Source organism: Telopea speciosissima, chromosome 3, assembly GCF_018873765.1.
Source record: "Telopea speciosissima isolate NSW1024214 ecotype Mountain lineage chromosome 3, Tspe_v1, whole genome shotgun sequence".
Taxonomy (NCBI): Eukaryota; Viridiplantae; Streptophyta; class Magnoliopsida; order Proteales; family Proteaceae; genus Telopea; species Telopea speciosissima.
In genome coordinates, this window is record NC_057918.1 from 49,186,626 (window position 1) to 49,199,197 (window position 12,572).

Consider the following 12,572-nt stretch of genomic DNA (forward strand, 5'->3'; position numbering starts at 1 on the left):
TGGAAATTGGACCCACAGGGGCTCCTCTGTTGTTCTTCTTGGGGAGGCAAGCTTTGACGCCGGGGGCTATGACGAGATCCTTCTCCTTGTCTCGCAACACGTCTCCCATTTGGCTCGTTCCCCTGTTCTCGGACTCCCTTCGGCTGCCCGTCCTCTCCAAGCCGTCTGGAAAATACCGACCTCCTCGCTACCGAGCCTGCTGGTTCGATTTCTTGCCCTGTTCTCGGGCTTCGGTGATGTTCTTGCTCATCTCGTCGAGCACCTCTGCTAAGGCGCGAAGGAGGAGTCTTCTGACGAGATGGGTGTGAGGACGCGGCTCGGCTAGGTTGGGTCCTATGCCGACCATCATTCTGGTGCAAGTTTCTCTCTGTGCGGACCGGGGCTGGAGGGGGCGCGACCAGTGGTTGGCCCATCAGCCCGCCCCGGGCCATCTGGTTCATGAAGGTACGCAGAATCTCATTGGTGTGGAGCATCTACAGCTGCAAGTCCATAACTTGTCGATTATTTGTCGGGGCTTCGGGGTCCAAATTCTCCGGTAAGGGTGGCGACGCTGGTAGACCCAGCCCCCTCAAGTTTGGCTCGGCCTGTACCCGGTCAGCCGCTGTTGTGTCTAACACACTTCCGCCATTCCCACCTTCTGGTGGGGGAATGGGATTAACCGCGGTGCCCGTGATGGGCTGTGCACCCCCTACCCGAGGGGGTCTTCACGGGAAGTCGAGCAATGATGCCCTGATCTCGTGTGCACCATTATTGTTGCTCTTGAAGTTGGTAGAAACGACGATGACTTACCAATGTCGTTCCCACAGACGGCGCCAAATCTGTTGCGTGTGGAAATCTTGGACGTTTGGTTCACCCACGGATGAGCCTGCAAGGACCAAGTGATGAGCACAAGAGGGCCGGTGTGGCTCCGGCCTAGGACTCTCCGATGCTCAAGTTAGATCACCAGTGCAACAGCGTAACAGCTAGTAAAAAGCGAGATCCTCAATAGAGCTCCATACCTTAGTATTTATAGAGGGAGATGAGGCGGTTGGAGGAGTCCTAGTATGGTAAGAGTCATTGTTTGGTAAGGCTCTTCCCCGCGGAGCGGAGTGGAGTGGAGCGTTTCCTTCGGGGTCGAACTCTTCTTAAGGTAAGAGTCCTAATGGGAGTATGATTCGGTATCGTGATGAGATCGTGACTCGATTCTTATCCCGTGATTCTCGGGTGTCGCTTACGTGGCGCCGTGATCTTCGATGGGGTACTATGGTAGCCTTCGTGGAGAGCTCAGCATAGGAGCTCGGCCCCAGAGGTCGGCCTAAGAGCTCGGCCTCAGCCTGTATGACCTGAGGGTCATCATTAGTCGTGTGGGCTTTACCGCGCTATGATGCTCCAATCGAGGCCGACCTGCGTAGGCCCGGACCATGGGGTCGGCGGGCGTGCAGCTCAGTCGAGATGGGGATCTTTGGGTGAGTACTGATCTGTGGGGCCGTGTGGCAAGAGATCGATAGAAGAGCTCGGCCTACTAGGTCAGCCTCGTCGGACCCGTACCAGTTCGGCTCAACGTCTGGTTGACTTGGATATGTCTGACGACCTCGGCCAAGCAGTAGGGTTTATCCAGATCGGGTCGGCCTGATCTTCCGCTTAGCTCGATTTGGTTCTTGGCATGATCTCGGCTCGGCCATGTGGCCACTTCTGATTGGTGGGGTGCTTTATGCCTCATCACATGCAATGATTGTTTGAGCTAAATTTATCCCCTCCCAAATTTTCTTCCTCAAATGTAACTATTTATTCTGAGGAAACTTGGTCAATCCCTCCTTCATTTGCCTTACCAAATTTAGATTTTCCTACTTTAATTTGTGCAGGACACTATATACCTGGATAGAGTGTGGCAGGATGGTCCTACATCTTTTTGATAGGAGGCAGGTTTACCTTTTTTGTTGCAGGTTATATTACAACTTCTGTGTCTATGGAACCTGAATTGGTCAGTATTTGCTCAGGTCTGGATCCTGTTTCATTTTTGGGGTTGAAGATTCAAGAAATGTGGTGTTCAAATCCAACGATCACCGATGTTCTTCCATCTTCAACCAATTCCCCTTGGCTTTGGGAGCTTGTTAAAGACCTAGTTTATATTTCGGACTTATATCAAGATGCTTGTTATGACAAGCAAGGAGATCCTTTTTGTATAGCTATAGCGCTCAACCTGGCTCGTCATGCCCAGGCTAAAAATACTGTATATGTTTCTTTATCCTAGTTATATATAGTTTCTATTTTCACCACACACAAAAAAAAAAAACAATGACACTCGTTGATACATTTTTAAAGCTTTATCCAAATATCTACTTTTCACCTTTGTCATGGATCAATCTTGCAGCAACATATTTCATCAAAAAAATAAAGAAGAAAACTTGCAGCAGCTCGGTTAGACCAGTTTCGATTGGAGTTATGTTTTTTTAGTTTGGATCTTAGACCCTAATCTAGGTGACGACTACTTGACAATTGAAGACCCTATTATCTCTTTCTCGATCGAGAGGAAGGAGGCATACCCATCGGAAGCCCTTTATCCCCATACTCACGGGGGTGTGAATTTGTGTCACTGACTCACTGTCGACTAGGAATGAATCGGTTCCACTGGTGATTGCAACAATTCTATGTGGCTACTGGGGATGTATGAATGAATTCTCTACTTGTTCCATTGGGTATTCTGATAACTGTCCTTGAACTAGGAATTCATTGGAGAATAATGAAATTGTTGTTGATCTTGACTATTCTTCTAGATATATGGTAATTATTCCAAAGTGATTGGCCACAACATGCCTCCAATTTGTGTCCTTTCGGACTTGCCAAGGGCTAGGGACCTTGTTATGACCCTTAGGACTACTTATAGGTGGTTTTATACCAAGATCTTCACTACCAAGGTCTCCACTACTAAAAAATAAATGTGACAGCTTAATTGATCAAGTTACAACACCATGAACTCGAGCAACGACGTCGTCAATTCTGGATTTGAGCCATTCAGGGCTGATTTTTAGCTCGCGCGGGAAGACCGTCTATCTTCTTTGCGTTTTAAACCTGAAATATCAAGGGCTAAACCTATCTTTTTGGCTCATTCTTCCTAAAAAATTCTTGAACTTCCTTGAGACTCTTAGAGTTCTACCCAAGCACTCTTTTCACACGGTTTGGAAGATCTACATAGCATCTCGTTTCTCTTTCCCTTCTCTAAAAGTTTTTGTTCTTTGAACCCTAAATTCATATTTCTTATGATTCCTTACCATACCTCCCAAAGACAAAGGGAAGAGGCTGATGGTTGAGGAAAATTTTCCTTTCGAGAGGCCTACCACCCATCGGATAGGTGACATTACTATCCAAAACTAGGAACTGGCAGAGGCTCCTCCCCGTCCTATTGATGGGTGGAGCGATAAGGATTATGACTCAAGCACTGATTCCCGAGCCGACTTGTATCATGGTTGAACTCTCCGCAACACTAGAGGTCATATTTGCAATCATCTGTTTAATGATGATGTAAGTGTTCCATAATTTCCCTTTTCATTTGTTTCCATTTATTTTGGAAAAGAAAATGTCATTTTGTGCATATGACATGTGTCTGGTTAATGCCTAAAAGGAATTTTCCTCCATTTTTGGGCGTATTGTGACGCAAGGTTTGGGGTTATGGTTTTTGGGTTATTTTGGATCCCTTTCCCATGTTTTTTTTTTTTTTTTTTGTAACGTGGAACCCTCTAGCCTGTCCGGTTTTATGATTCAGGTCAAGGGTAAACCCCGATTACACGAACCCACCCCCTAGACTCGTGTACCTTTCCCATGATTTATTTGAACATCCTACGAGGTATGACTTGGACGATTGCCATTTGTAAGTGAAAGTTTTTCAATTGTCTATTTCTTTCAATCTTGTGAATCCTATATTTCTCTCTCTCTCTTTTCCAGGTTTTTGAGAAATTAAAAAGGTATGGGTCCAATGATATGGTGTTATAGTGTTACAAGGACCTTTGCCCGTTTGTAAAGACTGCCATCAAGGAGGCAGGTTTTGAATACTTTGTTGCTGGAAGGCTTCTTGGGACGAACCAGGTCGAGGGGTTTTGGTGAAGACGTGGGCACCACAAGTGGAGGTGTTGAGGACGTATTCGACAGTTGGGGCAGTAGTGGTGGAGAGATGCAAAGTGGGTGGTGGTTGTGGAGAGTGATCGGAAGAATTGGACATCATTTCCCTATAAGATTCTATTAGAGATGAATTATAAATTCTACCCTTTCACTTCAGCTCATCAAAACGATCAAAGAAAATTGCTTCACTCTTCATCGTGACGCATAAAAGTAAAGGACTCAAAAATTTCCTACAAATTGTCAATGATTCGAATTTACTTACATTGTGCGCAACCTAATTTTTCCAATTCAGCAATTCAATATATGACTCCTCATTCATGGTCCTGGACAAGATTCTTAATATATCACGGATCCATAAATTTAAAAAAATAATAATAATGAGCAAATTACAAGCATCTCCCTCATGTTTGAACCATTTACAAAACACCCCCTGTTGTTTGAATCATTTACAAAATATCCTCCGTTGTTTGAGCAATTACATCTATACCCATGAAGGATGACAGTGTTAGTTTTAAAATGTAAAAGATATTTTTACCCTTATTATATCTTGAACTAAAATGATAAAATTGAAATACCATTTTTACCCTTTTTACATCCTCAAATCTAAAATACCCAATCTTCTCCTTCTTCCTCCTCCAAACCCACCCTCCCCCAACCCTCTGCACCTCCGAACAATCTCTCACATTCTATCTTGATGGTTCTAATGCTTGCTTATGAGTTGCAGTTGAGTTGTTCATGCATTGGATGATTCAATGAATCAAGCTTTGAGATTTTTTGGCTTGGATTATTGCTTGCTTAGAAAAACTAACCGCTTCCAAGTTACTAGTCTGCAAGCCATAAAATGGATGAAACCAGTGTTACTAGTGAGAACAAAATTATAAAAATGTGTACACAAAATCAAAATACCTAAAATTGCAGTTCTATTGTTTTTGATACCTGAAATCTCTGGGAGTATCGATTTCTTCAATATATCCAAATCTGTTATCCGGCTTTGGTTGATTATTTGGAGCTTTTATTAAGCAGTTGGAAGTGGTCCTTCGACCTGTTTAGGGGGATGATTTGAAGCCTTGGGTTGCTGGAATTTGAATTCTCCATACAGTGCAGCGGTTCTCTGTTTTGTTCTCTGATTGGCAGGATTGGAACTTCATATTATCTTCATCTGATTTTCTGATTTCAGCAAGTATTTAGGACATTGTTGGCCCTCTGTGGAAGATTGTTTGATCACAGTTTGGAGTTATTCCAGTCCTTTGTTACAAAGCCAGTGACGTTTGGTGACCAATGAACGATGATTTCCCAAAAAATTCCTCAAAATGCTAGAAATGTGATTAAATTTCTTGCTCTCTTCTACCAATACTTGTTCTTCTTTCGTCAATTTCCGTTTGATTTCCCATTTTGCTACTAAATCAATTTCGGATGCCAAATTACGTTAACATGGGAAGATTCATTTGAAATGTCTACTTTTTGAGAATCAAACTCTTCGGATCCTTGTTTTCACCAATTTGAGTCACACTGTATCGGATTGGATATATTAGAGCAATAGCAAAAATATGCTATTTCGTGCAGCTCACATTTCGCCGGATTGGAGATATGAGAGCAGCAGTAGAGTCGTCGGAGTTGATCACAGTTAGATTTTCATCTAAAAGATCGCCAAAGTGGAAGTGGAGAGTGGCGCTCCACACTCTCAGATCGCCGGAGAAGAAAGAGGTGAGATAGGTAAAAGGGTAAAAGTATATTAATGAAAAGTAATATGGCCATTTATGAATGTTTTACTTCAATTCATGGTTTCAACTTAACGGACAGGGCTTATTTGTAAGCCCACCCCACAATAGTCCAAGGGAGGTCCATGTAAGTATTTGAAGCTTTATCCAAATATCTACCTTTAACCTTTGTCATGGACCAATCTTGCAACAGTTTTTCATCTAAAATTAACAAAAAACCAAAAAAAGAAAACTTGCAGCTGCCTCTCCCAGATTCCCTTTTTGATGTACTTGTTTGAGCTTGAAACACCCCTTCAAAGATCTAGTCCACCTGATCGATCCACTTTACTGGGGTTCATGCTGTCCTAAATGGATTAATGCAAGCATGGGATAAATCAGCCGGTCACAAGCAAGGATTGAGATATCGGTATCGGTCTTTGTCGATATCAGTATCGAGATCAGTCTCTGCCAATACCAATTCAGACCCAAATTGGACAATTTTACCCTTATTTTTCATTAAAAATTGGACTTTTACAATTGGTAACCCTTGATCCAATACCGATACATAATCCAGGATCGATCAAGTATCAATATCGGCCTTGATCAATACAATCCGGCCGATCCGATACCGATAATTGCCCTATATAGGATGGTTGATGACTCGGCAAACTCCAATACTGGCAATGGGTCTGCTTCCTGTCTCCAGCACGAAAACCCAGTTCTGAGTGCAGCAGGGCTGTCCATAATTGGTCTAGGAATGACAAGCAGTCAATCTCACTATTACATTGTTTTTCCTAAAATGGGTCCTCCGACCCAAGCAGCGCTTCTTCTCTTCCCCCCGGATCTTTATCACCTCCAGTTGGCTGCCCGGCCCAGTTCCCCAGTTCCTCTAACAAAGAGGGGCTGAAATGACCTCTCTACCCATGCCCAAATACTCTGCCCAGGTGGGGTCCACCATCCCCCTATTAGAGGAACTAAGGAACTGGGCTAGTCAGCAAACTGGAGGTGATAATTTTCCCTTCCCCCCCCCCCCCTCCTCTCAAAACAGGCTACAGGTGGACTCACCACCCACTGCAGGGTCTAGGGAGGATCATAAAGTATAGAGCCTTACCTCTGCTTTCAGAGAGGCTGTTTCTAGATTCAAACCCGTAACCACTAGGTCACAATGGAGCATCCTCACCGTTGCACCAAGGCCCACCCTCAACTTATTTTAATTCTTAGCCACATTCCCTGATTGCTACATACAATTTTCTTGTTCTTAATTGCAACTTACAAGTTCGTTAATTCCCACACTGTTGCTGTATGATCTAGTAGCAAGATCTATCCAAAACCCATCAAGCTCCTGTAAAATGGTATGGTTGTGATGTGGAGAAGAGAATGAAAACATCATCATTCATGAACACCTGAACACCTAGAAAAACAATTGACGTCCAGAATTTACATAACCAGTTGGACGGTTTCAATTCAAGATATTATTAGATGTGGCTAACAAAATAGCATTTGATTCTAGTGAAATAACTCTTTCAAGAACTGATCAAATGTGCCCCCAACTTGCCCAGCCAGTTAAATGTCTTAAGATTGGGGACAAGTGAATCCTCAACTATGATCAAGTTTCCACAACGCCTAATTCCTGTGAGACATGACTTGCTTTCAAATATACCATATGAGTTTACACTATTTTGCACATTTACAATTCTTTCGAGTGGCTTACGCCTTAGGTAAAGCTACTGGAATTTTTGGGACAAGTTTCTTTTTCTTTTTGGCCATCTACGGCACCTTCCATTTTACAAACTTCAGAAAAAGCAATATACAAAACCAGCTTGCTTGCTAAGAACTGGAAAGAAAAGAAAAGAAAAAAAGGCTCACTACCATTGTAGAAGTATCTACGGTGTCTGATTCAGCAACAAGGCCTTTTAAACCTGTGAAAAGAATGGGGGCATGTCAAGCTTTACATGATGAAGATCAGATGATAAAATAAAATTCCCACTAAAAAGTGGGGGAGGTTTTAGGGTATAATCTGCTAAAAAACAGTGTCCTGATCTTGTAGTATGTTATTCCACTGTCATCATTAGGTAAGACAAAAATATGAATTTCTACAGCAGAAAGAATGTGTGTGTGTGCACATGTGTCAAATCGAGTTTGTGCTACCACCCACTATAGCATCACATAATAGTGAGCACAGGAAAAAACCCATGTTTCACATACATAATTGGTGAAGGCATTTCTTTCATTTAGGTGTATTGAGGGTTCCTTGTCAGATCAAGATATTAAATTGTTATATTTTATTTTCTTGGCAATATCGATTATCGATAACAAGGAAACTGTTAGTTCTTATCCAATACTTTGAGAACACAAACCTGTCTCCTCCTCCTGCTCTGTATAATGTAGCATGAGCGGACCATTACATAGCATGGCAAAAGAAAGCCAGCTACCTGAAGAAGGGAAACCTGAAAAGGAAATCTCTCCAGTTTAAAAACAAATTTATCTCATTTATCATCAAGCAAAGCATGTAAATATATATGAAACACACTATGTATGCAGCATAATCGCAGGCACATGTATGCATTTCTTTAAAAATTGTCCACATGAAAATGAGCAAAGATGTCACGTAAACATTTAAAATGGTTGACACTAGAAAGTAGCAAATGCAGTCTCCATTTGGTAACCCTAGCTGCCATAGCCAAGAGTAACACAATATATAGATAACACGTCTCAGATGATCAGGCCATGTTGACATGATTTTCACATTCCAACAAATCCCATCTGACAAAATTTCATAATCTTATACTCGTAAAGCAACTGCACATGTGTGCATTAATTACATAGCTTCATAAAAGAGGTAAGGATGGTACGCTTTCCATGATCAAATAGGGCCTTCTACTGTACTAAAATACAAATTCCCTATATTTTGTACTGTTATTGATGTCTATATGTGCATAGTCTTTGTATTGTCCAGCTATCCACGACTGTAGTTGCAACTTTGTCTACGTAAATATGCACCCAGCATCTTATTTTATGGTATATAAGTGCATTGCATCACAGATGATCAAAACACCACAGTTAACTCACATTAATGAAGGTCAATGATTCCTGCACCAACCCGGCGTCCCTTGCAATCATCAGAGCATGACGAAGGAGCAATACTAGCATTAACTACATGTATCAACAAAAACAACGTTATCATGTTGGCAAATAGAAAAATTATTTCAATTAGTTCAAGCTTCAATGGCGATAAACAATAAGGTGTATGTGGGGGAAAGAATTAAGTTTAAGAGCAGGACATATGCTTACAATGATAGCAACTGAGCGGAAACAGGCAACCCCACCAGCATTTGCAACTGCATATTCCTCATTTCGTGACCACAGTAACTGATGCTCCGCAGCAGCTAGAGCAAAAAATTGAGGATGATGGAGATCAATCTGCGGTCCCCATGCTTGTCTGATATTTAAACAGAAAAGGAACAAAAATGCTGAATCTTAGAATCTGAATTGAACTATATACTAAACATAAAAGAGCACTGATGTTTATCGAATTAATAAAGCAGAAAAAAAGAAAACAAATCAAGAAAAAATAAGGAACATTGACAGAAGAATTGCAAGGGTCCAACGAAATTCAAGCTAATTATGGCACAAAGGGCTGTCTTTTACAGCCAGAACTGAAGCAAGATTTACTGGTACAGTCTAAAAATGAAATAATTCCACCATAATGGCTGAACTGGCACAAATTCAATGTCCCGCCCCCCCAAAGGAGGTCAACTCTGTCAGAAGCCTGTGTAACTAGATTAATACTGCATTATCTAGCAGGCATTTTTCTACAGACAACCTGATGCAGTAGCGCTGCCTTGGACCGGTACGAACCCGTTTGGAGGCCCATATCGAGATGAATCGGGTCCAACTATGATTTTGGTCCAGTAGGATATTTAGGCATTAATTTAGAGGTTACTTATTTGGGTTTATATTTGTAATTTGATATTTGTCTCATGCTTGGCAGTCATCGTTAGCAATTAGGAGTTTGAGTTCAAGTTAGTTTCAGTTTTACAATCCAGTTAGAAGTCTTTTTTGATTTTCTTTATATGCTGGGATGTATCCATTGATTTTCCCGAGATTGAAAATGAATTTTGGGTTGTAGTTTGCCTTCACTGGTTGTGACATGGTGCGACTGTGCTCCTTCTCTCTGTTCTCCTCTCTGTCCTTCCTTTCATGTACATTCTCCTTAGTCCCTCCCACTGTTGTTCTTTCTCTTCTTCTTTCCCTTCCATTCCACTGCTGTTCTTCCCTTTTTCTTGCTGTTAATGATAATACTGGTTTGGGAAGATCTTATTAGAACTCTCCGAGTCCTAATCTGTGGGGCCTTAGATTTGGAGCTGTTAAGACAAGTCTAGGTTTCTTTGTTATGTTCTATTTTCTATTTCTTAGTGGTTTATTAGTGAGGGGTATTAGTCTTACTTACTTAAGTTGGTTGTGTTCTTCTTGTTATTATAAATACAACTCCAGGCCATGGAACAAGAACTCACCAAGATCTCAGAAATATTCGGTTTTTCAAAAAACCGAGACGAAATCAGAAACGAAATGGGAGAAATACACTGTCCCGGCCGAGATCTCAGTCTCAGGACAAGATCTCGATGGGAAACCTTGGTATACAGACACTTATTTATGTCTAATATCATTTACTTAAGATATTATTCATAAATAAGCAAATACCCCCCATTTGAATCCAATAAAAATAATTAAAAAATAAAATTCCAAAGGATAAAAAGTCAACCATCCAATTCAAGAACAAAAAATGGATTCATACGAGGGGATGCTTTGTTGCAAAGCTTTCAAACAAATTCAAGATTGCTTAAATCTGATTTGTATTGAAGGAGCTATGTTTCGGTCAAACTTAATTTGGTGTGCATGAATGTTGTCAAAATCGCTCTGAATGAAAATATTTTTTTACATAACACAACAAATGAATACTTTACCGCACTTTTGGTTTTTAGCAATGTTTTATCACATTAAGATTTATGGAATTTATAGATTTAAAAAACCCCCCAGCATTTAAAAGTTAAAAATTGCACCCACCGTCAAAAATCCAGTTTTTGTTCTTAAACTAGGGGGTTGACTTTTTATCTATTTTTATTGGATTCAAATTGGGGGTATTTGCTTATTTATGAATAATATCTTAAGTAAATGAAAAATGATATTAGGCATGAATAAGTACATGTCTTGGTTTCTGGCATAAATAAGTGTCTGTCCTGGTTTCCCACTAAGTCAAACACCTATTTGGACTTTGATTTTTCAAAATCTGAGAGTGTCATTGTATTTAAATGGCCCAAAATAGGTTGTATACCAAGTTTCATGACCAAACTAGGTCAAAAACCCACCGAAACCATGGAGTGAGTTTTAAAAAAAAAAAATGCACAACTCACCGAGATCTCGGTCTAACTCGGTTTTTGGCCTGACCAAGTTGGGGTCCGAAACCAAGTTTTCGAACCATGTTCCAGGCCCACGGTTTGAGTAAGCAATGCACTTCTCAAACCGTGGACTGCATTCCCTAAGTTCTTCTCTCTACTCTCTCTCTTGTTCTTCCTTTCAAGGGTTTCTGTTAAAAGAACATATTAATTGCAATGCTAGAGTGATTTGAATAGATCACCAAGCCCTTGTATTTATAATAATATGGAAGAAGATAACAAAATTACAGAAGTATAGAAATACCCTCTGACTCTAACTTATACTGTTCACGGTACTATTCACGTCAACAGTACCCAAATAAGTAAAACTCCAAAATACCCCTATCGGGTATAGGTTCTATTCAATACTCCCCCTCAAGTTGGAGCATATATGAAATTCATGCCCAACTTGAACAGATTACAATGAAAGAGTTCCCAAGCCCTTTGGTAAAGACATCACCCAACTGGTCTTCAGACTTCACAAAAGGCATGCAAATCTGCCCACTTTCCAGCTTTTCCTTGATAAAATGTCGGTCTATCTCCACATGCTTGGTACGGTCGTGCTGCACGGGATTGTGGGCAATGCTGATGGCAGCTTTGTTGTCACAGTACAATATCATGGGACGACGAACACGAACACCAAGGTCTTGAAGTAAGCCTTGGAGCCATAACAACTCACCGATTCCCTAAGCCATGGAACGGAACTCTGCTTCAGCGCTAGACCTTGCCACAACATTCTGCTTCTTGCTGCGCCTTGTGACAAGATTGCCACCTACAAATGTACAGTAATCAGAGGTAGACTTCCTATCAAAAGAGCCACCCCAATCAGCATCTGTGTAGGCTTCGACACGAAGGTGATCATGCGGTGAAAGAAGGATCCCTTTTCCTGGAGCTGACTTCAAGTAGTGAAGAATTCGAAGCACAGCAGCCATATCAGTGGAATAGGGATCATGCATGAACTGACTGACTGAACTCACTGCAAACGCTATGTCTGGCCGAGTATGGGAGAGGTAGATCAGTTTGCCCACCAATCGCTGATATCGACCCTTATCCACAGGTTCACCATCATTTTCCTTCAATCTAGAATTGGCTTCCATTGGAGTATCACAGGGATGGCAGCCCAATAAACCAGCCTCAGACAATAGGTCTAGAACGTACTTTCTTTGAGACAGAAAGATGCCCTTAGAAGAACGGGCAACCTCAATCCCAAGAAAATACCTAAGCTTCCCTAGATCCTTTATCTCAAACTCACTTCCCAAGAAGGTCTTCAAACGGGACATTTCAACAATATCATTGCCTATCATCACTATGTCATCAACGTATACAATCAGGATAGTAACCTTGTCGCCTC

At 41.4% G+C, this 12,572-nt stretch overlaps 1 protein-coding gene across 2 annotated transcripts in view; it reads right to left on the bottom strand.

Moving 5' to 3' along the window:
• Positions 1-6,607: 6,607 nt before the first annotated feature.
• LOC122654076 overlaps positions 6,608-12,572 on the bottom strand; it is a 28,342-nt gene continuing 22,377 nt past the window's right edge. Inside the window, exons 4-7 of one of the 2 annotated variants that reach the window (XM_043848047.1) lie at positions 9,081-9,228; positions 8,859-8,942; positions 8,143-8,236; positions 6,608-6,618 (exon numbers count right to left, since the gene is read on the bottom strand). In XM_043848047.1, the coding sequence (XP_043703982.1) occupies positions 6,617-6,618; positions 8,143-8,236; positions 8,859-8,942; positions 9,081-9,228 (328 nt within the window). In that variant the 3' untranslated portion in view covers positions 6,608-6,616. Of the gene's footprint in view, positions 6,619-7,568; positions 7,709-8,142; positions 8,237-8,858; positions 8,943-9,080; positions 9,229-12,572 lie in introns of those variants that run through there. The other variant, XM_043848046.1, reaches the window with a different exon arrangement.